The following is a 27,881-nucleotide window of genomic DNA, read 5'->3' on the forward strand; positions in this document are numbered from 1 at the left end:
TTAGTTTTTTAAGAAACTGTCAAACTTTTCCAGAGTGGCTATAACATTTTACATTCCCACCAGTAATATATGAATGATCCAGTTTCTCTGCATCCTAGCCAGCATTTGGTGTTACTACTATTTTTAATTTTAGCTATTCAGATAGATATGTGGTGATATCTCATTGTGGTTTTAATTTCCACTTCCTTAATGGCTAGTAATGTTGAACATTTTTTTCATGTACTTTGCCATCTGTATATCCATTTTGGTGAAATGTCTGTTCATTTCTTTTGCTCATTTTCTAGTTGAATTGTTTGGTGTGTTTTTGTTTTGTTTTGTTTTTTAATGTTATGTTTGGGGATTTCTTTATATATTCTAGATACTAGACCTTTGTCAGATATGTGGTTTCCAAGTATTTCTCTAAGTTTGCAGCTTGTCTTTTATCCTCTTAGAATCTTTTGAAAAACAAAAGTTTTAAATTTTGGTGAGGTCCAATTTATCAGGTTTTCTTTTCATATATAGTGATTTTTTAGAAAATTAATTAACTAATTAATTTTTGGCTGCGTTGGGTCTTCGTTGCTGCGTGCGGGCTTTCTCTAGTTGCAGTGAGCGAGGGCTACTCTTCATTGTTGTGCGAGGGCTACTCTTCATTGCGGTGCACGGGCTTCTCATTGCAGTGGCTTCTCTTGTTGCGGAGCACGGGCTCTAGGCACGTGGGCTTCAGTAGTTGTGGTTCACAGGCTCTAGAGCGCAGGATCAGTAGTTGTAGGCTTAGTTGCTCCGCAGCATGTGGGATCTTTCCGGACCAGGGATTGAACCCACGTCCCCTGCATTGTCAGGTGGATTCTTAACCACTGGGCCACCAGGGAAGTCCCTCACATATATTGCTTTTGATGTCAAGCCTAAGAACTCTTTGTCTAATCTTAGAACTAAAAAAGATTTACGCCTATGTTTTTTTTTTCTTGGTAAAGCTTTTATAGTTTTCCATTTTTTATTTAATCCATTTTGAGGTATTTTTGTGTATAAAGTGTCATGTTTAGGTAGAGGATTTTGTTCCCGTCCCTATGAATGTACATTTGCTTCAGCACCATTTGTTTAAAAGGCTATACTTTCTCCATTATTGTTTTTGCACCTTTGTGAAAATTCATTTCAGTGTATTTGTTTGGGTCAATTTCCGGGTTTTCTAGTCTGTTCCATTGTTCTGTGTATTTGTACATCCTCCAATACCATACAGTCTTGATTACTGAAGCTATATAATACATCTTGAAATTGGGTAGGCTGATTCTTCCCACTTTCTTCTTCTTTTTTAAAAAATTTTTTAATAATTTTTTTGATGTGGGCCATTTTTTAAAAGTCTTTATTGAATTTGTTACAATATTGCTTCTGTTTTATGTTTTGTTTTTTTGGCTGTGAGGCATGTGGGATCTTAGCTCACCAACCAGGGATTGAACCCACACCCCCTGCATTGAAAGGTGAAGTATCAACCACTGGACTTCCAGAGAAGTCCTTATTTTTCTTTTTATAAAGTATTTTAGCTATTCTAATTTCTTTGCCTTTCCATATAGATTTTATTTTATTTTTTAATATTTAATTAATTAATTAATTATTTGGTTGTGCCGGGTCTTAGTTGCGGCTCATGGGCTCCTTAGTTCCAGCTTGCTGGCTCCTTAGTTGCAGCTCCAGGGCTCCTTAGTTGCACACGCTGTCCCCTTAGCTCTGGCATGTGAACTCTCGGTTGCGGCATGCATGTGGGATCTAGTTCCCTGACCAGGGATTGAACCCAGACCCCCTGCACTGGGACTGTGGAATCCCAACCACTGCACCACCAGGGAAGTCCCTCCATATAGATTTTAGAGTAGTATTGTCTATATTACAGAAAATGTTCTTGGTATTTTAATAGGAATTAGGTTAAATCTGCATTTCAGTTTGTGAAGAATTGATATGTTAACAACATCGAATTTTCCAGTCCATGAACACAGTCTCTTTTCATTTATTTAAGCCTTAGATTTATTTCATCAGTGTTTTGTAGTTTTCTGTGTATGTGTTCTACATATTTTGCTAGACTTACACCTAAGTATTTAATTTTTATTTTGCACAAGTGTAAGTGGTATTGCATCTAAAATTTTGTTGTCCGTGTGTTCATTGCTGATATATAGAAATATTGGGTTGGCCAAAGGGTTTGGTTTTTTCTATAAGATGGCCCTAGTATCTCTTAGTTGTCTTTAACTTCATTCGAAGTTTTGTTTTCAAATTTTGTTAGATTGTATTGTGACAGCTGTCGTATCAGCATGCATTTTTAAAAAAACTTATCAAAATTGGTGAATTTTTGTGAAGCCATTTTAATATTGAAGATGGAAGAAAAAAAGCAACATTTTCGGCATATTATGCTTTATTAATTCAAGAGAGGTAAAAACGCAACTAAAATGCAAAAATAGATTTGTGCAGTGTATGGAGAAGGTGCTGTGACTGATTGAATGTGTCAAAAGTGGTTTGCCAAGTTTCATGCTGGAGATTTCTCATTGGATGATGCTACACGGTCGGGTAGACCAGTTGAAGTTGATAGCAATCAAATCGAGACATTAATTGAGAACAATCAATGTTACACCACACGGGAGATAGCCGACATACTCAAAATATCCAAATCAAGAGTTGAAAATCATCTGCACTGGCTTGGTTATGTTAATTGCTTTGATGTTTGGTTTTCACATAAGTTAAGTGAAAAAAACTTCTTGACTGTATTTCCGTATGTGAGTCTCTACTTAAACGTAACGAAAATGTTATGTTTTTAAAACAAATTGTGACAGGTGATGAAAAGTAGATACTGTACAATAATGTGGAACAGAAGAGATCATGGGGCAAGGAAAATTATCCACCACCAACCACACCAAAGGCCGGTCTTCATCCAAAGAAGGTGAAGTTGTATATATGGTGGGATTGGAAGGGAGTCCTCTATTATGAGCTCTTTCCGGAAAACCAAACGATTAATTCCCACAAGTACTGCTCCCAATTAGACCAACTGGAAGCAGCACTAGACAAAAAACATCCAGAATTACAGAAAACGCATAATCTTCCATCAGGATAATGCAAGACTGCATGTTTGTTTGATGACCAGGCAAAAACAATTACAGCTTGGCTGGGAAGTTCTCATTCATCAGCCATTTTCTTTCTTTTCTTTCTTTATTATTTTCTTTATTTTTTTTCTTTACCTTTTTTTTTCTTTTTTTTCCTTTATTTTTTTCTTTATTTTTTAATTTTTTTTATTTCTGAGATATACATTTTAAAGTAATAACTAGAATTATGACTTATAACATTATACCAGAACATATAAGATTTTTAGAAATTTCATGTAATGTCTGAAACATTTATATTAACATATTTCCATACAAATAACCCAAAGAAAGTTTAGTATTAGTTGTCTTTTGTTTGTTTGTTTTTTTTTTATACTGCAGGTTCTTATTAGTCATCAATTTTATACACATCACTGTATACATGTCAATCCCAATCGCCCAATTCAGCACACCACCATCCCCACCCCACCACGGTTTTCCCCCCTTGGTGTCCATACGCTTGTTCTCTACATCTGTGTCTCAACTTCTGCCCTGCAAACCAGTTCATCTGTACCATTTTTCTAGGTTCCACATACATGCGTTAATATACGATATTTGTTTTTCTCTTTCTGACTTACTTCACTCTGTATGACAGTCTCTAGATCCATCCACGTCTCAACAAATGACTCAATTTCATTCCTTTTTATGGCTGAGTAATATTCCATTGTATATATGTACCACAACTTCTTTATCCATTCATCTGTCGATGGGCATTTAGGTTGCTTCCATGTCCTGGCTATTGTAAATAGTGCTGCATTGAACACTGGGGTGCATGTGTCTTTCTGAATTATGGTTTTCTCTGGGTATATGCCCAGTAGTGGGATTGCTGGATCATATGGTAATTCTATTTTTAGTTTTTTAAGGAACCTCCATGCTGTTCTCCATAGTGGCTGTATCAATTGACATTCCCACCAACAGGGCAAGAGGGTTCCCTTTTCTCCACACCCTCTCCAGCATTTGTTGTTTGTAGATTTTCTGATGATGCCCATTCTAACTGGTGTGAGGTGATACCTCATTGTAGTTTTTTTTTGTTTTTTTTTTTGCGGTACGCAGGCCCCTCACTGTTGTGGCCTCTCCCGTTGCGGAGCACAGGCTCTGGTTGCGCAGGCTCAGTGGCCATGGCTCATGGGCCCAGCCACTCCGCGGCATGTGGGATCCTCCCAGACCGGGGCACGAACCCGCGTCCCCTGCATCGGCAGGCGGACTCTCAACCACTGCACCACCAGGGAAGCCCCTCATTGTAGTTTTGATTTGCATTTCTCTAATAATTAGTGATGTTGAGCAGCTTTTCATGTGCTTCTTGGCCATCTGTATGTCTTCTTTGGAGAAATGTTTATTTAGGTCTTCTACCCATTTTTTTTTTTTTATTAAAATACTGTTTTATTTACTTATTTATTTATTTTGTGGTACACGGGCCTCTCTCTGTTACGGCCTCTCCCGTTGCGGAGCACAGGCTCCGGACGCGCAGGCTCAGCGGCCATGGCTCACGGGCCCAGCCACTCCGCAGCATGTGGGATCCTCCCAGACCGGGGCACGAACCCGTGTCCCCTGCATCAGCAGGCGGACTCTCAACCACTGCACCACCTGGGAAGCCCTTCTACCCATTTTTTGATTGGGTTGTTTGTTTCTTTAATATTGAGCTGCATGAGCTGTTTATATATTTTGGAGATTAATCCTTTGTCCGTTGATTCATTTGCAAATATTTTCTCCCATTCTGAGGGTTGTCTTTTCCTCTTGTTTATAGTTTCCTTTGCTGTGGAAAAGCTTTTAAGTTTCATTAGGTCCCATTTGTTTACTTTTGTTTTTATTTCCATTACTCTAGGAGGTGGATCAAAAAAGATCTTGCTGTGATTTTTGTCAAAGAGTGTTCTTCCTATGATTTCCTCTAAGAGTTTTATAGTGTCTGGTCTTGCATATAGGTCTGGAATCCATTTTGAGTTTATTTTTGTGTATGGTGTTAGGGAGTGTTCTAATTTCATTATTTTACATGTAGCTGTCCAGTTTTCCCAGCACCACTTATTGAAGAGACTGTCTTTTCTCCATTGTATATCTTTGCATCCTTTGTCATAGATTAGTTGACCATAGGTGTGTGGGTTTATCTCTGGGCTTTCTATCTTGTTCCATTGATGTATGTTTCTGTTTTTGTGCCAGTACCATATTGTCTTGATGACTGTAGGTTTGTAGTATAGTCTGAAGTCAGGGAGTCTGATTCCTCCAGCTCCGTTTTTTCCCCTCAAGACTGCTCTGGCTATTCGGGATCTTTTGTGTCTCCAGACAAATTTTAAGTTGATTTGTTCTAGTTCCGTAAAAAATGCCATTGGTAATTTGATAGGGATTGCATTGAGTCTGTAGATTGCTTTGGGTAGTATAGTCATTTTCACAATATTGCTTCTTCCAATCTAAGAACATGGTATATCTCTCCATCTGTTGGTATCATCTTTAATTTCTTTCATCAGTGTCTTATAGTTTTCTGCATACAGGTCTTTTGTCTCCCTAGGTAGGTTTATTCCTAGGTATTTTATCCTTTTTGTTGAAATGGTAAATGGGAGTGTTTCCTTAATTTCTCTTTCAGATTTTTCATCATTAGTGTATAGGAATGCAAGAGATTTCTGTGCATTAATTTTGTATCCTGCAACTTTACCAAATTCATTGATTAGCTCTAGTAGTTTTCTGGTGGCATTTTTAGGATTCTCTATGTATAGTATGATGTCATCTGCAAACAGTGACAGTTTTACTTCTTCTTTTCCAATTTGTATTCCTTTTCTTTCTTTTCTTTTTTTTTTTTTTTTGCGGTACGCGGGCCTCTCACTGTTGTGGCCTCTCCCGTTGCAGAGCATAGGCTCCAGATGCGCAGGCTCAGTGGCCATGGCTCACGGGCCCAGCCGCTCCGCGGCATGTGGGATCTTCCTGGACCGGGGCACGAACCCGTGTCCCCTGCATCGGCAGGCGGACTCTCAACCACTGCGCCACCAGGGAAGCCCTCTTTCTTTTTTTTTTTGTGGTATGCGGGCCTCTCACTGTGTGGCCTCTCCCTTTGCAGAGCACAGGCTCCGGACACGCAGGCTCAGCGGCCATGGCTCACAGTCCTAGCTGCTCTGCGGCACGTGGGATCCTCCCAGACCGGGGCACGAACCTGTGTCCCCTGCATCGGCAGGCAGACTCTCAACCACTGCACCACCAGGGAAGCCCCGTTTTATTTCTTTTTCTTCTCTGATTGCTGTGGCTAGGACTTCCAAAACTATGTTGAATAATAGTGCTGAGAGTGGACATCCTTGTCTCCTTCCTGATCTTAGTGGTGCTTTCAGTTTTTCAGCATTGAGAATGATGTTTGCTGTGGGTTTGTCGTATATGGCCTTTATTATGTTGAGGTAGTTTCCCTCTGTGCCCACTTTCTGGAGAGTTTTTATCATAAATGGTTAAAAACAGTTGTTAGATGCCATGAAGTAAATGGCAATGCCTTAACTGTATGCATGTTGTTAGGCCCGAAGGCCTCTTCCCTCTTGTCAAGGGGAGTGCTAACCTTCTCTCCTTTCATACAGCACCATCTGCCGTTTTCACCGGACATTGCACCTTCAGATTTCCATTTATTTCGGTCTTTACAAAGTTCTCTTAACGGAAGAAATTTCAGTTCCCTGGAAGATTGTAAAAGGCACCTGGAACAGTTCCTTGCTCAAAGAGATAAAAAGTTTTGGGAAGATGGAGTTATGAAGTTGCCTGAAAAATGGCAGAAGGTAGTGGAACAAAACGGTGAATACGTTGTTCAATAAAGTTCTTGGTGACAATGAAAAATGTGGGTTTTATTTTTACTTAAAACCAAAGGAAATTTTTGGCCAACCCAATATAATAGATTTTTGTGTTTATATTGTGTCCTGCAATCTTACTATACTCACTTGTTCTGGGAACTTTTTGTTTTGTTTTGTCTTGCTTTTGGTAGATTCCTTGTAATTTTCTATGTAGAAAATCATGTCATCTCCAACTAGGGACAAATTAATTTCTTCCTTTCTCATTGACATGCCTTATATTTCCTTTGCTTGCCTTACTGCACTGACTAGCACTTCTAGTGTTATGTTGAATATGAGTGGTGAGAGTGGACATCTTTGCCTTACTTCTAGTTTGGGGGGGAGAGCATTCATTCTTTCACCACTAAGTATAGTGTTAGCTGTAGGTTTTTTGTAGATGTATATCATCAAGCTGAGGAAGTTCTCCTCTATTCCTTGTTTTCTGAGAGTTTTGATCATGGATAGGTATTAAATTTTGTGAAAGGCTTTTTCTACATCAACTGATATGATCATGTGATTTTTTTTCATCTTTAGCCTTTAATATGGTAGATTACATTGATTGATTTTCAAGTATTGAACCAGCCTTGCATTCCTGGATGAAATCCTACTTGATCAGCATGTAAAATTCTTTTTATACATTGTTGAATTCTATTTGCTAATATTTTATTAAAGATATTTGCATCTATATTTATGATTACTATTTGTAGTTTTCATTTTTTGTACTGGCTTTGTTTGGTTTCAGTAGCAGGGTAATACTAGCTTCATAAAGTGAATGGAATATGTTCCCTTCTATTACTTTTTCTGGAAGAGATTGCATAGAATTAATGTTAATTCTTCTTTAATTGTTTGGTAAAATTCTCAAGTGAAACTATCTGGGCCTGGAAATGAGGGGGTGTTAACTTATGGATTTAATTTCCTTATTAGCTATAGCATTATTCAAATTATCTATTTCATATTAGGTTGTAGTAATTTCTATTTTTCAAGGAATTGGTTCATTTTATCTAAGTTGTGAAATCTATGTGTGTAAAGTTGTTTATTAATATTTCCTTATTATCTTTCATGAGCTATAGTGATATCCCATGTTATATTCCTTATTATTGTCAAATGGGGATGGAAGTGTAGGCTCCCTATGTGGTCTCCACTAAAAATGGGGTTGGGAGGAGCAGGGGATGGGGACCTTGGCACAACCTGAGTAAGGTGGAAGTCTAGGCTCCCCACTTGGCCTTTACTAGTGTGGATGTGGATGGGACCACAGTGTTTTCTGTGGTGTTTGGCTGGAATAGAGTGATTATTGTCTGAAAGTTTTCCTTCTTGATAGACTGCCCCTTTCCCTTTTTGTCTGCATCTATTGGTGTTCATGAATTGCTGGATTCTTCAGCTCGAAGTCTGGACTATATGAGACAAAAAGAAAACTCAGGGAACTTACCCACTGTGTTCTTGCTTTGATCTTAGGGCCCTAGCCAGTCTGCCTTTTTCTCTCCCCTTTCAGAGTTTTTTCATGTTTGTTTTATATATAATGTCCAGGGTTTTCAGTTGTACTCAGGGGTGAATAAAGAAAAGTACATCTACTCTCTCTTCCTGGAAGCAGAAATATTATAGGCCATATATGTGTATTTTTAATTGAGGTAAAATTTGTCACTTGAAAGTATAAAATTCAGTGATTTTTAAGTAGATTTACAAGGTTGTATTACCAACAGCGCTAATTCTAGAACACTTTCATCAATCCAGAAAGAAGCACCACACCCATTAGTAATACTCCCTATTCCTCCTCTTCCCCTAGCACCTGGCAATCACTAATCTGCTTTCTGTTTCTATGAATTTGCCTGTTCCAAACATTTCATGCAAATAAAGTCATATGCATCCTTTTGTTTCTGGCTTCATCATTTAGCATGTCTTCAAGGTCCATCCATGTTGTAGCATGTATCAGAATTTTGCTCCTTTTTATGTCTGCATAATATTTCATGGTATAGATGTACCACTTTTGTGTATCCATTCATCAGTTAATAGACATTTAAGTTGTTTTGACTTTTTGGCTATTATGAATAACACTGCTGTGAACATTAATGCACAAGTTTTAGCGTGAATATGTCTTCAGTTCTCTAGACTATATATCTGGGAGTGGAACTGCTGGGTCATATGTTAATTTTATGTTTAACTTTTTGAGGAACACTGAACTTTTCCACAGTGGCTGCACTGCATTACCTTCCTACAAGCAATGTATGAGGATTCTAATTTTTTCTGTATTGTCAACAACACGTGTTTTCTATTTGTTAAATTATAGCCATCTTAGCAGGTGTGAAGTGGTATTTGCATTTTCCTGATGACTGGTGATATTGAGCTTTTTTTTCATATCCTTCTTGGCAATTTGTATATCTTTTTCAAATAAATGACTATCCAAATCCTTTGCTCATTTAAAAATTGTATTATTAGTGTTCTTATTGTTGAGTTGTAAGAGTTCTTTGCATATTCTGGATACTAGATCCTTATCCAATAGATGGTTTGCAAATACTTTCTCACACTCTGTGGGTTGTGTTTTCCCTTTCCCTTAACATGCAAAAGTTTAAAATTTTGATGATATTGAATCTATTTTTAAGTGTTATTTCTAAGAAACTGTTGCCCAATTCAAGGTATGAAAATTTACACCTATGTGTTCTAAGAGTTTTATAGTTCTAGCTCTTTCATTTAGGTCTTTGATCTTGAGTAGATTTTTTAATATAGTATGATGTAGAGATACACATTTATTCTTTTGTATGTGGATATCCAGTTAACTAAACACAGCTTATTGAAAAGACTATGTTGTCTCCCATTGAGTGGTCTTAGCATCCTTGTAGAAATCAATTGAACATAGATGTATGAGTTTATTTCTAGACTCCCACTTCTATTTCATGATCTATATGTGTCTCCTTATGTCAATACCACATTGTCTTTATTACTATAGCTTTGTAGCGAGTTTTGAAATGGGAAGTATAAGTCCTTCAACTTTGTTCTTCCCTTCCAAGATTGTCTCAACTCTCTGGGTCGCTTGCATTTCCATATGAATATTAAGACCAATTGGTAAATTTCTGCCAAAAAAAACCCCCAAAACAAAACAGTTGGGACTTTGATAGGAGTTGCAGTGAATCTGTAGATCAATTTGGGAGTATTACCATCTTAATAATATTAAATCTTCCAATCTATAAACATGGGATGCCTTTCAATCTTTAAGACTTTCTTTAATTTCTTTTGACAATATGTTATAGTTTTAAGTGTATGTCTTGCACTTTTTTGTTAAATTCATTACTAAGTACTTTATTCTTTTTGATGCTATTGTAAATTGAATTGTTTTCTTTATTTTATTTTCAGATCATTCGTTGCTAGTGTATAGAAATACAATTGATTTTTGTTATTGGTCCTGCAACTTTTCTGAACTCATTAGCTCTAATTGTGTGTATGTGTATTTCTTAGTATTTTCTATATATAATGCCCTGTCATCTGCAAATAGAAATAGTTTTACTTCTTTATTTTCAATCTTGATTTTTTCCCCCCTTGTCTAATTACTCAGGGTGGAACCTCTAATACAATATTAATAACAGTGGTGAAAGTAGGCTTTCTTGATCTTAGAGGGAAAACTTTCAGTCTTTCACTATTAAGCATGGTGTTAGCTGTGGGTTTTTCACAGATGCTCTTTTATCAGGTTGAAGAAATTTCCTCAAAGGCAATAACTCTAATGCACCATTCTGCAAAGTTATTTATTTTTTCTCCTGAAATATTGAGTCAGGGGCAAGGGAGGCCTTAAAGTTGAACAGATTCAAGATAGTAGTTTTGACAATAGAAGCATGAGGGGTGAGTGTGGGTGGAACTGGCAGGACGATGTTTTTGGTGATGGACCAGGGAGTATGTGGCTAGATGGAGAAAAAAGAGACAAGGAAGGGGATGAAATTGAGGGAGATAGTAGTAGAGGGGTGAGGACTTAATCATGTTAATAATAGTTTTAATGGAAGAAAAGGAGTAAGAGATCTAGAATAACAGAGGTTGAGTTCAAATAAGGGAATACTGAGGTTTAATATTTGTATATAGCACATGGGGCTGGAGGCAGGAACAGTGATTGACTGGAAAGAGCATGAGGGATCTTTTTTATTTTTATTTTTATTTTATTTTATTTTTGGCTGCGTTGGGTCTTTGCTGCTGCGTGCAGTCTTTCTTTAGTTGCAGTGAGCAGGGGCTACTCTTTGTTGCGGTGCGTGTGCTTCTCATTGCGGTGGCTTTTCTTATTGCAGAGCACAGGCTCTAGGCACGTGGGCTCAGTAGTTGTGGCTTGTGGGCTCTAGAGCGCAGGCTCAGTAGTTGTGGCGCACGGGCTTTGTTGCTCCACTGCATGTGGGATCTTCCTGGACCAGGACTCTGACCCGTGTCTCCTGCATTGGCAGGCGGATTCTTAACCACTGAGCCATGAGGGAAGCCCGAGGGATCTTTTTTAAGATGATGAAAATGTTCTAAAACTGGATTTTGGTGATGTTTGCACATCTCTTTAAATTTACTTAAAATAATTGGAATGTTTAAAAAAAGTTAGTCACTAAAATGTGGTACAAAATACATTAGTATGTGAATCAGTTCTAAGAAATGACAAAGCTGAGGGTGAGTCCATGAGAATGGTTGGCTGCAGGGGAGTAGAGGGAGAAGATCAATGTCCGGTATATTATCTGCACAGACGTTGAACTCTCCATAGTGGTGACAAGAACTTGAGATGTAGAAGAAAGCTGCTTTTCTATTGCTAACTCTTTAAAAAAGTATAGGAGCAAGATTGATTTGTACAGGACATTGATAAAGAGGATTAAAGAGTAATTTAAATGGATACCACAAGACTTAACAAGCAAATACTTTCGCCACATCAACAGGAGACCCGTTCGCTTAAAATTTATGTGATGGAATAGTAAAATTTGCCATTGGTTCTATGTAATAGACACTTTTCTAATGGTAACTGGGAGCTACATAGATGTGTAACTCCTTCCACTAGACAGTTAATAATTTACTCGAGGAAACCAAAGATAAATCTTTGAAAAGTTTAGTAGCAACTATTACCATCTATTAGAGTGGCTAAAATAAAATAGGAGGAAAAAGAGAAAACTCACAATACCAAGTGCTGGAGAAAATACAGAACACCTGGAATTCTCACACATTGCTTATAGGAATGCAAAATGACTTCCTTGGAAAATAGTTTGGCAGTTTCTTATAAAGTTAAACATACACTTATCATGACTCAGAATTTCACTTGTGGGTATTTACCTCAGAGAAATGAAGACACATGTTCACGTAGACACCTGTATATAGATGTTTATAACAGCTTAATTCAAAATTGGAAAAAAAAAATGAACCCAAATGTTCACCGACTGGTGAATGGATAAATTTTCAAAAATATTTATTTATTATTTATTTATTTATTTGGCTGCATTGGATCTTAGTTGAGGCACATGGGATCTAGGTCCCTGACCAGGGATTGAACCTGGGCCCCCTGCATTGGGAGTGCAGAGTCTTAGCCACTGGACCACCAGGGAAATCCCTGAATGGACAATTTGTGGTACATCCATACATACCATAGAATACTACTCATCAGTTAAGAAAATTAATTACTGATAAATGCAATAATGTGGGTGAATTTCAAAAGCATTACATTCAGTGAAAGAAGCCAAAATGATACAAATGGACATATTTACAAAACAGAAACAGACTCACAGACTTAGAGAAATGAATTTATGGTTACGGGGGTGGGGGCGCTGGGGGAGAGAGGTAGGGAGGGATAGATTGGGAGTTTGGGATTGACATGTACACACTGCTATATTTAAAACAGAAAACCAACAAGTACCTACTGTATAGCACAGGGAACTCTGCTCAATACTCTGTAATAACCTAAATGGCAAAAGAATTTGAAAAGAATAGATAACATGTATATGTATAAATGAATCACGTTGCTGTACACCTGAAACTAAAACAACATTGTTAATCAACTATGCTCCAATATAAAATAAAAACTTTTTAAAAAAGTGAAAGAAGCCAAACTCAAAAAGCTACATATTGTATAATTTCATGTATATGACACTCTGAAAAGGCAAAAGTATCAGAAGTGAATGCAGATCAGTGGATGCCAGGGACTGGCTTTGGGAGGGCTTGACTATAAAAGGGATATGAAGAAACTTTTGGGGATGATGGACTTTGGTGATTATAGGGGTATTCATTTGCCAAAATTCATAGAATGTAACTAAAAAGGGTAAATTTTACTACATGTAAATTATACGCAAATAAACTTAATTTTACAAAAAGTTTATGACAATATCTAACCAGTTATTTATACATTATTCTTAGAGTTTTCAAACTTTTTGGTGTCAGGACAGTTTTATACTCTTTCAAATTATTAAGGATCTCAAAAAATATTTTGTTTATATGGGTTGTATATGCTGATATATCTATTTACTGATATATTTATATTACTGGAAATTAATACTGAGAAATTAAAAAAAATTTTTTTTTGGCTGCACTGCACAGCATGTGGGCTCTAGTTCTCTGACCAGGGATTGGACCCTCGCCCTCGGCAGTGAAAGTGCGAAGTCCTAACCACTGGACCACCAGGGAATCCCCAATAACTCTGTTTTTCAAAACAAAAAATATTAGTGAGAAGAGAAGCCTTGTTTTACTATCTCTGTAATGTCTGGCTTAATAGAATGCAGTTGGATTCTCATATCTGTTTTTGCATTCAATTTGCTGTGCTATGTTGTTTTGGTTGAAGTATTTGAAGAAAATTCAGCCTGACAAAGATATTTAGTTGGAGAAGCCAGGAGTATTTTCATTGCCTATTCAGATGATTGTAGATATTCCTCTTTGTTGTGACACAATTTGAAAGAGATAATTTCTTGAGGTTTAGTTGTGGAAACCTTAGCCATATCGAGGAACTTATACTAGTAAGTTTCAATCCGTTAGTCTTTCCTGGACTTTGAATAGATTTTTTTTACTCACACCCAATTTGGTAACATTATGTATCAATCATTTGGAAAATATTGGTTCACTGAATTTTCCAAGTCTTCTGACATGTTTTTTTATACAATATCAAAAAATCACATTTATTAATATCACCACTGATCTCCCCAGAAAAAATTTTTAAGTGTTAGAAACACTGTCAAGCTCATAGTGGTATATACAAATTTTCCAAAATATTAAATTTTGCTTGAAATGTTTTTCATTGGCAAAAAAATACTTCCAGGTGTTTTCTATGAAAGTAAAGGCTTACTTCATCCATTTCAGAAAATGACTGCCAAATACCAAGTCTGAATAACCATAGTTAGTCTGTCAATCACATTTGCAAGTAAAATTGTGTGATTACTATCCAGAACATGTAAAGAACTCCTACAACACAATAACAAAAAGACAAACAAGCCAATTCAAAAATGGGCAAAGGATGTGAATAGACATTTCTCCAAAGAAAGTATGTAAAAGGCCAATAGGCACGTGAAAGGATGTTCAACATCATTTGTCATTAGGGAAATATAAATCAAAACCACAATAAGCCCACACACACATTAGGATGGCTATTATCAATAATAGAAAATAATAAGTGTTGGCAAGGATATGGAGAAATTGGATTTCTTACGCAATGCTGGTGGGACTGTAAAATAGTACAGCTGCTGTGGACACCAATTAACTTCTCATAAAGTTAAACATAGTGTCATTATAAGATCCAGCAATCACACTTCTAGATATATACCCCAAAGAATTGAAAGCAGGAACCCAGATACTTATACACCAATGTTCATTTTAGCATTATGCTCAATAGCCAGAAGGTGGAAACAACCCAAGTGTGAATAATAGATGAATGGATAGACAAAATGTGGTGTACATATAATGGAATATTATTTAGTCATAAGAAAGAATGAAATTTGGATACTTGCTACAACTTGAATGAACCTTGAAAACATGCCAAATGAAAAAAAGCCAGACACAAAATGTCAGCTATTGTATGATTTTGCTTCTGTGAAATACCTAGAATAGGCAAATTCATAGAGACAGAAAGTAGAATAGAGGTACTGGGGGGCTAGGAAAAGAGGGAAATGGGGAGTTATTGTTTAACAGGTACAAAGTTTTTTTTGGGCTGATGAAAAAGTTCTGGAGATGGGTGGTGATGGTTGCCCAACATTGTAAATGTACTTAATACCACCTAATTATGCACTTAAAGTGATTAAAATAGTGTTATGTGTATTTTGCCACAATTTAAAAAATAATTTTAAATTGCAGTATAGTTGATGTATAATACTGTGTAAGTTTCAGGTGTACAGCACAGAGATTCATATATATATATATATATATATATATAAATTATTTAGTTAGTTATTCTTTTTCAGATCCTTTTCCCTTATAGGTTATTACATAATATTGAATATAGTTCCCTGTGCTATACAGTAGGTCCTTGTTGGTTATCTATTTTATACATAGTAGTGTGTATATGTTAATCCCAGCCTCCTAATTTATCCCTCCCCTACCCCCCTTTCCCTTCAGTAACCATTAGTTTGTTTTCTGTGTCTGTGAGTCTCTTTCTGTTTTGCAAATAAGTTCATTTGCATGTTATGTTATGTATATTTTGCCACATTTTTTTTTTTAAAGCTGCTGGTTCAGTTTACAGCATTGCACATGTGCTTTTTCCTGGAGACTACGAGGATATTTCAGTATGCAATAAAAGTACTTTATCACTAAGTCATTGAGAATTTTAAGATGCATCCTCATGGATCAAAATGTAATCAAATTAATGTTTTTTGCTGCCTTATTGAGGCCATTTTAAAGGGAAGCTGGCTTGTTTTTCTGCAAGTATTTAACAGAGACAAATGTAATGTCAACTCGATAGTTTAGTGCCATTGCCTTGATTCATATTAAGTTACAGGTTTGTCCATCTTCGGCTTTTGCAACATCAGTGCAAATGTCAATGCAGTTGTTCCAGGATACACCATGAGATTCAAGAAAGTTATTCAATACTCAGAGTGTTTCAACAGAGAATGTGTTTACTGTCTAACATTCACACTGAAGATCCTGTTTGATGATTATATGGCACTGAATCTGCTCAAATACGAGGACAATAGCAGGTCTAGCCATGTTTGTAGATTTAATCTCCCCCTTTTAAGCCAGAGTCATTCTTAAATATTAAGTCTTCTATTTTAGAAAACAATATTACTAACTTCTTAAAAGCAACAGTTTTAGATAAAATTAAAAATTTAGAAATGTTTTCAAATTTAAAAAATTGTTGAAAAATGAGAACAAATAGTACTGACTTTTTTTTTGTTTGCATAGGTGCGATAACTTAATAATTTCAAAATAACAATTTATCCATGATAATGAGATTGCAGAGACTATGGCAGAAATAACTGAATAAAGCCAGCAAGAATATGATAGAAGTACTGAGAAAAAACTTAATATCTGAAAATACACATTTAAATTCTAATCCTACTACCTCAGAGAATTCTAAAAAACAAAAGAATAGGGCTTCCCTGGTGGCGCAGTGTTTGAGAGTCTGCCTGCCGATGCAGGGAACACAGGTTCGTGCCCCGGTCCGGGAAGATCCCACATGCCGTAGAGCGGCTGGGCCCGTGAGCCATGGCCGCTGAGCCTGCGGAGCCTGTGCTCCACAACGGGAGAGGCCCCAACAGTGAGAGGCCCGCGTACCACAAAAAAAAAAAAAAAAAAAAAAAAAAAGAATACAAAGAACACATTTCATGGCCAGAATGATGACATCATCATATATCCTGTAGCATCTGGAAAATGCCACTGTATGCTCCTGAAATAATGAGAGTTTAAAAAGCAAATAATGAAAAAAAAAAAAAAGATAGCAATAAATCTGAAAGGCAAAATTCTGATAATAAAATTTGCAATATTTCTTAAAAAAAAAAAAAAGCAAATAATGTATTATTACTATTCTGAAAATAATCTTGACTTCCTGCAAGGGTCTCGGTCCCCTCAAGAGTCTGCATTCCATACTTTGAGAATTGATTAGTAAATATTCAAATATTGAATGTTTGGAATTTGTAAGATACTGTGTTAAGTTCTGGAAAATATTTAATTAAGACATGCTACCTGGGACTTCCCTGGTGGTCCAGTGGGTAAGACTCCACGCTCCCAATGCAGGGTGCTGGGGTTCAATCCCTGGTCGGGGAACTAGATCCTGCATGCACGCCACAGCGGAAGATCCCGAGTGCCGCAGCTAAGACATGGCGCAGCCTAAAAAAAAAAAAAAAAAAAAAAAGACATGCTTCCTGGTTCTCAAGAAACTCAAGTTACATTATCAAATCATATTTGATGAACTGCCCAAGTCAGTGTGATTGGACAAGTAGTGTGAATTGTCCAAACACAGTTCAATTGTGCTAGGGGCCAGGGGCATAACCTCAGGGACTCTTATAGTAGAAGCCTCCTGATCATTCCCCAAACATCCTTCTATGAATATTTATCTCAGGCTTTGTTCTACATATCCTAGTTGCTTCCCTTTCTCTTTCTACACTACTTCAATAATTTAATATTCTTTTTTTCTTTTTAGGGAATTCTACCTGCTTTCTGTAGCAGGTAAAAATATGTGATCTAAGTATATTTATGCATGTGTTCTGCAGGGGCACACTGAGGATAGGAACTCTTTTTGAATTCTCACTCTGACTCTTGATCATATTGTGGTGTTGTCAGGAAATGACCTTTATAGTCTCTCCTTTATATGTGTGAAAGAGAGGCAAAGAGGCTCACTGAAATTTAAATATGAACTATTCTAATATTTCTAATATTAGAAAGTATGTTTCCTAATATTTCAATTTAAGTAAGTTCATAATCACATTTAACTTTCAAATTTGGGATGTTTCTTTCTCTCTCTCTTTTTTTTTTTTTTTTTTTTGGCTGCACCATGTAGCATGCAGGATTTTAGTTCCCTGACTACGGATCGAACCCGTGTCCCCTGCAGTGGAAGCACAGAGTCTTAACCACTAGACCGCCAGGGAAGTCCCTGGAATGTTTCTTATTCAGTGCTGAAGATTCATTTACTTATTCATAAGTTATTAAGTGCAAAATATGTATCTTCCTCACCAGTAGTACTAATTAAAAAAACTTTGTTGACATATAACATATATAAACACAAATTATAAATGAATACTCACTGTACAAGTGAATACAGTGAACAAATCTGTATAACTACCATGAAGAGATAGAAGAGGGCTTCCCTAGTGGCGCAGTGGTTGGGAGTCTGCCTGCCGATGCAGGAGACACAGGTTCGTGCCCCGGTCTGGGAGGGTCCCACATGCTGCAGAGCGGCTGGGCCCATGGGCCATGGCCGCTGGGCCTGCGCGTCCGGAGCCTGTGCTCTGCAGTGGGAGAGGCCACAGCAGTGAGAGGCCCACGTACCACAAAAAAAAAAAAAAAAAAAAAAAGAGATAGAAGAGGGGCTTCCCTCACGGCACAGTGGTTAAGAATCCTCCTGCCAATGCAGGGGACACGGGTTCGAGCCCTAGTCCGGGAAGATCCCACATGCCACAGAGCAGCTAAGCCTGTGCACCACAACTACTGAGCCTGCACTCTAAAGCCCGTGAGCCACAACTACTGAGCCCACGTGCCACAACTACTGAAGCCCGCACGCGTAGAGCCTGTGCTCTGCAGCAAGAGAATCCCCTGCAACGAGGAGCCCGCGCACTGCAACGAAGAGAAGCCCCCGCTAGCCGCAACTAGAGGAAGCCCGTGCACAGCAACAAAGATGTGATCCAGCCAAAAATAAATAAATAAATAAATTTATTAAAAAAAAAAGAAGACATAGAAGAGAAGAGATTGAATACTATCAACACCTAGAAACATCCCCCTCAGGCTCCCCTCCAATCACTCCCCTGCATCGCTCTCCGAAAGTAATCACTCTCCTGACTTTTAACACCATAGATTAATTTTGCCTTTTTAAAAATTTTTACAAGTGAAGTCATACTCACTGTGTCAGATTTCTTTTGCTCAGCATTGTGTCTGTAAGGTTCATCCATGTTTGCTCATTTTCATTGTATAGTGGTTCATTATATGAATATACTATATTTATTCTACTGTTTATGGATATTTAGTTTCAGTTTTTAAAATTAAGATATAGTTTACATAAAATGCACAAATCTTATGTACAGTTTGATGAAATGTGAATAACAAATGTACCATGTAAACAACACCCCAATTAAGATACAGTTCCATTCATCACAGTAATTTCCCTTCTGTTCCCACCAGTCAATTACTGCCGTCCCACAGGCAACCACTGATCTGATTTTGATCATCATAGCTTACTTTTTTTTTTTTTTTTGCAGTACGCGGGCCTCTCACTGTTGTGGTCTCTCCCGTTGCGGAGCACAGGCTCCGGATGCGCAGGCTCAGCGGCCATGGCTCACGGGCCCAGCCGCTCCGCGGCATGTGGGATCTTCCTGGACCGGGGCACGAACCCGCGTCCCCTGCATCAGCAGGCTGAATCTCAACCACTGTGCCACCAGGGAAGCCCAATAGCTTACTTTTGCCTATTATAAAACTTCATATAAATGGAATCATGCAAACATACTTTTTTGTGTTTGCTTTATTTCACTTAGTGTAAGGTTTTTGAGCTTCACCCTTGATGTACATCGTTCATTCCCCTTCATTGCTGAGCAGTATCCACTGTATGAATATACCACAATTTGTTTATACATTCATCTGTTGATGGATATTTGGATTGTTTCTAGTTTTTGGCTAGTATAAATAACATTACTATGAATATTCTTGCATAATTTTTTTTCTGGATATATATGTTTTTGTTTCCCTTAAGTGTAATTTTAGGATCATAGAGTAGGTGTTTAACTTTATAAGAAACTGCTGAACTTTTTTCCAAAGTTGCTGAACCATTTTGCACTCCTTCTGGCACTAATTGATAGTTTTAGGTACTCCACATTGGTATAATAATACCAATATTTGGTATTATTAGTCTTTTAAATTTAAGCCATCCTGTTGAATGTATAGTACACTCAATATGGTTTTAATTAGCAATTTTCTGATTACTAATTTCACATGTTTATTTGCCATCTGGATATCTTCTTTTATGAAATGTCCATTGAAGTTGCTTGTCCAATTTTCTATTGGGATGATTCATTTCCTTTTTGATTGGTAGGAATTCAATATATATTCTAGAGGAACATCCTTTTTGGGTCAGGCATGTTGCAAATATTCTCTCCTACTCTTTAGCTTGCCTTTTTACTCTTAGTGGTCTCTTTTTATTAACAGCTTTCTTGAGACATAATTTACATGCCATACGATTCACCAATTTAAAGTGTACAATTCAATAGTTTTTGGTATATTATTAATTTTTTAAAATTATTGTAAAATATATATAACAAAATTTGCCATTTTTACTATTCTTAGGGGAAAATTCAGTGGCAATAATTATGTTCATAATATTCAACCATCACTACTATCTATTTCCAAACTTTTTCATCATCCCAAACAGAAACTCTGTAACTCTTAATGGTGTCGTTTAATGAACAGAAAGTTACAATATTGTGGCCCATTTTGTTAGTAAGCCTTTTCTTTTGTGGTTAGTACTTTTTGTGTCCATTAAAAAAATGTTTTCTCACTCCAAGATCAGAAGTAATAATAATTGTAGCAACAGCAATAATGTATTTATAGATAAGGTTACAATTCATAATACGCTTCCATCAGTCTGTAAGTTCCATGTCAGGAGCATTGTATTCTGTGTGAATGGTGCCCCCTGGAGTTGTGCCATGCCAGGCCATGCCATGGACCATGTCTGTTTTGTTCACAGTGCTATCCTCAGCTCTTGCAGAGAGCAACTTGGGAGGGGCTCAATAAATATGAGTTGAATCAATTTGTTGCATGAATAAGGCAGTGGGTGAAAATCTTCTAGTCTTTAGTAGAGATGCACAGAAGGAAAATTTCCTCTGTTTAAAAAAAAGGGAGGGGGGAGAAAATTAGGTTAGGACAACTTGTTACAGTACTAAATGATAATAAAAAAGATTCCAGAGCGTTGTTAAGCATTTATAACCTTGGAAAAGTTGCACAGACCAGTCTGTAGAGGAGCTAATATAGGTCAAGTCCTTTAGGTACTGTCATGCTTTTTTCCCCGAAATATTTGTAAAGCATGAGTTGAGAAACTTACTAAAAATGTCCTTGTTTTAATATTAAACAAATGAGAGAATCACAGTAAGTATAGTTGCAAGGTCTTAAAGGACTCAGTTTTGAAGGAAGGAAGGAAGGAGAGGGAGGGAGGGAGAGAGGAGGGAAAGGGAGAAAGAGTGGGAGGAAGAGAGGAGAAAGAGAGACAGGCACACATAGGAACAATGAATGAATTCTCTTCCAGGGTTCTTTCTTATGTTTTGAAGGCTATGAATTGAAGGGTATCATTGCTACTTGTAAAATTGGGATAATAATAATTACCTCTCAGGGTTGTCATGAATCTTAAATGTGATCATCTGGCAGAATTCCTTGTACATAGTAGGCACAATGTTTCTTATGGTGTGAATTTCAACAGTTGCCATTAGAACTGGTGAGCTTGCTGTGTGCATAGGTTTGGTGTGTATTTGGAGGCCAGGCAGAAATTCAGCAGTTAATACAGTTGTAGGTGTCTTGTATGTTTATGTTCCCAGCAGGTATTTCCTCCGCTTCCTTCTGGTGATAAGGGTGGCATGGGCCTTGAGCTGGGCCAGTCACAATTCTTCCCCAGGGTTTTAAGTGGATCTGGCAGAGAACAGACCCTTTTTCTCTGTTGTGAGGTTGTGGAGATACGACCTGGAGCTGGGAACAATGGAGCCAATGCTCACTGAAAGCAAAGGTGGAGATGCATCCAGGTTCACCTCTCCCTTCCCCCAATTGTTTATATGATCTAATATGATCCTCTTTTTGGCTTAAGCTAAGTCAGGTTTTTGTCTCTTGAAACCAAGGGAGTCCAGATAAATACAAAAACAACTTTGGAGGGAATTCCCTGGCAGCCCAGTGGTTAGGGCTCTGTGCTTCCACTGCAGGAGGCATGGGTTTGATCCCTGGTGGGCAACTAAGATCCCACATGCCATGCAGCCAAAAACAAAAAACACCAACTTTGGAGAGTTTACATTCATTTGTAAGTTCTCTGTTAAGGGTCTCTAATTTTGGAAGCAATTATGTTATTTATCATCTATAGCTTTTACCATATCTGTGTGTGGTTTATTTCAATTTGAAAAGCCAATTTAGAAATATCACAAGATTCCTATTCACATAAATTAAGATGCAGTACATAAATGCACATAATTTTTTAGATGGTATTTTGTGGATTTCTTTAACAGCAGTATGTTGTATTGTTATTTATTCAATGTCTTCCATAGAGTAACAGTGATTCAATGTAATTTTGTGAGGTATTGCCTTTAAATGTATTTAAATGGGTGTAGTTGAATTTCAATCTGGCTTTCCCTCATGGAAATATGATCATTGTAGGAATTTCCCATGACACAGCACGGTGACTTGAGAGTAATTTAGAAGAAGAGTTTTTATATTACACTAATGAGTTGAAAGAGAAAAATGTCAGACTTTCTGGATTCAAACGATACAAGCCCTAGACATCCTAGGAGAGGCTAAGATTTGAGAGCCTGTCATGTTGATTTTTTTTTTTTTTTTTTTTTTTTTTTTTTTGCGGTACGTGGGGCTCTCGCTGTTGTGGCCTCTTCCATTGCGGAGCACAGGCTCCGGACCCGCAGGCTCAGCGGCCATGGCTCCCGGACCTAGCCGCTCTGCGGCATGTGGGATCTTCCCGAACTGGGGCACGAACTCGTGTCCCCTGCATCGGCAGGCGGACTCTCAACCACTGCGCCACCAGGGAAGCCCCTCATGTTGATTTTGAAAGCTAAAGCAGTAATATAGTTTCTACCTGGACAGAAATTTGATGATTTCACTCATCTCAAATAGCAAGTATATTAATTATTATTATTAGCTGTTTTATTACAGTATAATTTCATACGATAAAATTCACCTGTTTTTAGAGTAGAAATAAATGATTTTTAGTAAATTTACATCGTTTTGCAACCATCACCACATTCCATCTTTAGAACATTCCTATCAGCCTAAAAAGATCTCTGTGCTCATTTGCAGGCACTCCCTGTTCTCAACCCCCAGCTTCAAACAACTGCTACTTTATTTTGTGTCTCTATAAATGTACCTTTTCTGGACAGTTCAGATAAATGGAATAATACAATATACACTTTTTTGTGTCTGACTTCTTTCACTGACATAACATTTTTGAAATTCACCCACGTTGTAGCATGCATCAGTACTTCATTTCTTTTTATTGTTAAATAGTATAGCATTATATGAATATGCCACATTTTGTTTATCCATTTACAAATTGATAGACCCTTGGATCACTTCTAGTTTTTGTTTTTGACTATGAATAATACTGCTCTGAATATTCAACTACAAGTCTTTGTGTGGGTATATGTTTTAAATTCTCTTGGGTAGATTCCTAGGGGTAGAATTGTTTAGTTCTATGGTAAATTTATGTTTAACATTTTAAGTACATAACTGGCAAACTGTTTTCCCAAGAGGCTGTACCATTTTACATTCCCATCAATGTTGTATGAGGGGTCCTGTTTCTCCATATCCTTGCCAACGTTTGTTACTCTCTTTCTGCTATTTTGCCATTTTAGTGTGTATAGTGGTGTCTCATAGTTTAGATGTGCATTTTCTTCATTTTTAAAAAATTAATTTATGTATTTCTTTTTGGCAGCGTTGGGTCTTTGTTGCTGCGCATGGGCTTTCTCTAGTTGCGGTGAGCAGGGGCTACTCTTTGTTGTGGTGTGTGGGCTTCTCATTACGGTGGCTTCTCGTTGCGGAGCATGGGCTCTAGGCATGCGGGCTTCAGTAGTTGTGGTACGTGGGCTCAGTAGTTGTGGCACACAAGCTTAGTTGCTCCGCAGCATGTGGGATCATCCTGGACCAGGGATGGAACCCATGTCCTCTGCATTGGCAGGCAGATTCTTAACCACTGCACCACCAGGGAAGTCCCTTGACTTGCATTTTCTTAATGACTAATGATGCTGAGCATGTTTCCTATGTCTATTGGCCGCTTATATATCTTCTTTGGTAAAGTGTCTATTCACATTTTTGGCCCATTTTTCACTTGGGTTATTTCTATTCTTGTTATTACCAGTTATTTTTAATGGTTCTCTGATTTTGAACATATTTGATATCCTCATGAACACAGTTGGTGGGAAATCTGGCAAATGTCCAGATTTCTGTATGTGCACTGCAATGTCTATGTAACTGAAATAGGGGGTGGCATTTGACGTTTTTTTTGTTTGTTTTTGTTATACAAAAAAAGAGGCACTGGTGACAAGTGGTGGAATTTTGTAGAAATTTGTAGGACTTTCACAGAGCGCAAAGAGACCACTAAGGAATGCTGAAAAGGCTGCATGTGCAGCATGCGTCATCGTGGTCAAGCAGAGCAGGCACCCTTGTTATTCTCCACAGGAAAGCAATCCTGGAGAGATACCAGCACACTTCCCCAACTGCCTGAACCCACAGACACTGATTAGTGAATACACACTAGTTTTACCTTAGTTGGAAATGCTCCTGGATTTTATTTGTTTATAATTTGGTGATTCATAAAGAGAATTATTGAGCAATATTTGAATGATTTATCACTGTTAAATGATGATTGTGAAATGCTTTACTAATGTAGAGAGTCTAGGCATGTGATATAGTATGTTTTTGTTATGTTAGGTTCATTTACATCACTGGTTATGAATTGGAAATACTCATTCTACTTCCTTGGATCGCTTCTCCTACAGTTTTTTTCATTCTTGGTTGTCCTCTGCCTTGTGTTACTAAGTTACTTTTAATAATACACCCAGCTCTCTGGAGGTGAGCTATAGAAACTTAAAAAGCTGTAGGGCCTCCCTGGTGGCGCAGTGGTTGAGAGTCCGCCTGCCGATGCAGGGGATGCGGGTTCGTGCCCCGGTCTGGGAGGATCCCATATGCCGCGGAGCGGCTGGGCCCGTGAGCCATGGCCGCTGGGCCTGCGCGTCCGGAGCCTGTGCTCCGCAACGGGGGAGGCCACAACAGTGAGAGGCCCGCATACCGCAAAAAGAAAAGAAAAAAAAAAAAAAAGCTGTAGATTTTTAGTTCTGGAAAGATCATTAATGATAATCTTTTTCAAGATTCAGATTCTGTTAGATAGGGCAGTGTAACGTCTGGAGATTTTGATATCTTGGGTCTGGGGTGGGGCTCTGGAATTTGTTTTTGTAAGAACTTAAGGTGAGTCTTAGGATCAGGCAGGTTTGGGAAGCATTGATGTGGTAGAAAGAGCAGGACTTTGGATTCAGATGGACCTGAGTTCTAGTCACATCTCATTTGATTGCCAGCTGTGTGTTTTTGGGACACATAAATCACCTCTGTAAGTTTTAGTTTCCTTACTTCATAGGATTATTGAGAGAGTTAAAAAAATAACATATATAAAGAATGGGGCACATAATAAATATGCAACAAAAATTATCTATTGTAATTATATTCCATTTAACAACAATAATCAGGCAAATATTTGAACACTTATGGGCAATGATGAAGAAGATTCATTTTTTGCCCTCAAGAAATTTACCAATTAGTAGTGCGGTGGGGATGAGGTTTTCATAGCGAAAGCAAAAAGTTGTATCATCAAATAAGTTCAGAGCCATTTTGTGTGTGTGTGTGTGTGTGCAGCAATGCCATATTATTAGTGAAAGAGTAAAAGTAATTTCAATTCAATATTAGAGAAATGGTTTCATAAATTCAGGCACATCTAAACAAGGTAAAAATACATAGTCACTGTAAGTTATGTATTTGTAGTCTTTGTTTATCCCACTTCATGCAGATATTCACAAGTTTTGCTGAAGAAATGTTCACGTGTTTCCTGCCTTGTATCTGGTGGAGATGGTACATACAGTACAGTACACTTGCACTGTCTCACCTTTCTAAAGTTTAATAAGCTCTGAGTTCTAAAATGCACGTGGACCCAAGGGTTTCATACTGAGGAATTAAGGGTTTCAGACTGAGGAATTATGGACCTATCATTTTCTTGAAGCTTCATAAAGTTTTCTGTAAACACTGCAGCCTGAGTCAGTAGTACTTAGCAGGACTGGAGGGAGGGATCGGTGCCCATGCCAGGTGTAAAGAGAGCCGGAAAGCCGCAGCCAGCTCTCCTCTGAACCACCCCTTTATGTAAGCAGCTCTGGGGCCTGGGATCTGGCTCAGGAGGGCTGCTCTCTCCTGAGAATGCTCCAGCATCTCCAGGGCCAGCCTCAAGTCCTCGACGAGATGGAGCACCGAGAAGGGTTTCATGTAGGAAGCCGCGGAAGCCAGTGCAGGCTCACAGGTACCATCGCTAATATCCACCCCTGTGTTAGTGCCTGCAATGATCCCGTCCATCTGCTCCAGGGCAGCTTCCAGCACGTGACTCGCATCAGAAGCTGTGAGTCCTTTTCCCTGCTTAGTCTCCTCCTTCTCCTGTTGGGTGCGGGGATCCTCTCCGGGCAGGTCAGGTGTGCGGGCCTGTCCCGTGTCCCTCCCACCTCCGAACATGAGAGCCGAGAACCGAGCTCTAGGCCACCGACCCACGGACCAACTCAGAGCCATTTTTGAAGAAGGGGAATGAAATGGGCAGACACTACCAGAACAGGAGTGTGGGGCGACGGTATGGGGTGAAGTAGGGGTGGAATTAGGAACAATAAAGACTACAGGCATAAAGCATCTGTCAGAAAACCGAAGAGTCCCATTGGTCTCTTTCAAATGGCAAACTTAGAGTAGCACAAGGAGATAATGATAGAAAGATAGGTTGGTGGTGGGCATTAAGAGAAGATTCAAGGAGTTTTTGACTTTTGTTTCCACTAAAGATTTTGAACAGGAGAGTGATAGCAAGAATATATTTTAATCCGCTAAAAATGTACTTTAGAAGATTAAACTGGCAATAGTGTGAGGGTAAGAACTGATACAGGGCGAAAAATTAGGAGGGTTTTTCAATAATAATAGTAATTCAATCGTAATTAAGGGTTTGATAACCGTGGGGATCTACATCTCAGAACGAAATGCAGATGCCTAAAAAACAGCTGAAAGATGCTGTCTGTATTCCTGTAGCCCAGGTAAATAGAGGAAAAATGGTCCATATTAAAGATTTTCCATATTAAATAATTTTAAAGTCGGGTCCCTTATTTTAGTGGCTCTCAATTGTAGCTGAGAGCCAAGAGGTCGGAGGAAGGAACAGGGGGTCCCTCCCAGGCGAGGGGTCGGGAAACAGGCACCCCAGCGCGAGGGGGCGTGTGCAGGGGCGGGGACACAGGCAGAGGTGCGCGGCAGCCCCGGGGTATCGCGAGAGTTGGGCGGGCCGAGCAATCGCAGCAGCCAATTCCCCCACCCTCCCAGGAGGAGCCGCCGGCCCTGGACTCTCCAAATTCTGAGCTCTCATCATGGCGGCGGCGGCGGCTGCGGCGGCCGTCGGGGGTCCGCAGCCACCCCAAGCCGAGATGCCCGCGCCCGGGCTGGCCCTCGACAAGGCGGCCACCGCCGCGCACCTGAAGGCGGCCCTCAGCCGGCCGGACAACCGCGCAGGTGCCGAGGAGCTGCAGGCGCTACTGGAGCGGGTGCTGAGCGCCGAGCGGCCGCTGGCTGCGGCTGCGGACGGCGAGGAGGCGGCGGCGGCCGGCGACGGGGGCGGTCCGGGGGCGGCCGAGGAGGAGGCCCTGGAGTGGTGTAAGTGCCTTCTGGCGGGCGGCGGAGGCTACGACGAGTTCTGCGCGGCGGTGCGGGCCTACGACCCCGCGGCGCTCTGCGGCCTGGTCTGGACAGCCAACTTCGTGGCCTACCGCTGCCGGACGTGCGGCATCTCTCCCTGCATGTCGCTGTGCGCCGAGTGCTTCCACCAGGGTGACCACACCGGACACGACTTCAACATGTTCCGCAGCCAGGCCGGCGGTGCCTGCGACTGCGGGGACAGCAACGTGATGCGGGAGAGTGGGTGAGTGGAGCTGTCCTCCGGGGCGGGGGG

The 27,881-nt window shown here is 39.1% G+C and overlaps 1 protein-coding gene and 1 non-coding gene across 4 annotated transcripts in view; one reads left to right on the forward strand and one right to left on the reverse strand.

Moving 5' to 3' along the window:
- Window positions 1-6,503: 6,503 nt before the first annotated feature.
- LOC132495543 (U6atac minor spliceosomal RNA) lies at window positions 6,504-6,628 on the reverse strand. The gene has a single exon (XR_009533275.1). It is a non-coding gene; the product is annotated as a U6atac minor spliceosomal RNA (small nuclear RNA).
- Window positions 6,629-27,250: 20,622 nt separating this feature from the next.
- UBR3 (ubiquitin protein ligase E3 component n-recognin 3) overlaps window positions 27,251-27,881 on the forward strand; it is a 227,624-nt gene continuing 226,993 nt past the window's right edge. For all 3 annotated transcript variants that reach the window (XM_060106288.1, XM_060106291.1, XM_060106290.1), the window contains exon 1: window positions 27,251-27,851. In XM_060106288.1, the coding sequence (XP_059962271.1) occupies window positions 27,304-27,851 (548 nt within the window). In that variant the 5' untranslated portion in view covers window positions 27,251-27,303. The remainder of the gene's footprint in view (window positions 27,852-27,881) is intronic.

This window comes from Mesoplodon densirostris, chromosome 8 (assembly GCF_025265405.1).
Source record: "Mesoplodon densirostris isolate mMesDen1 chromosome 8, mMesDen1 primary haplotype, whole genome shotgun sequence".
Classification (NCBI taxonomy): Eukaryota; Metazoa; Chordata; class Mammalia; order Artiodactyla; family Ziphiidae; genus Mesoplodon; species Mesoplodon densirostris.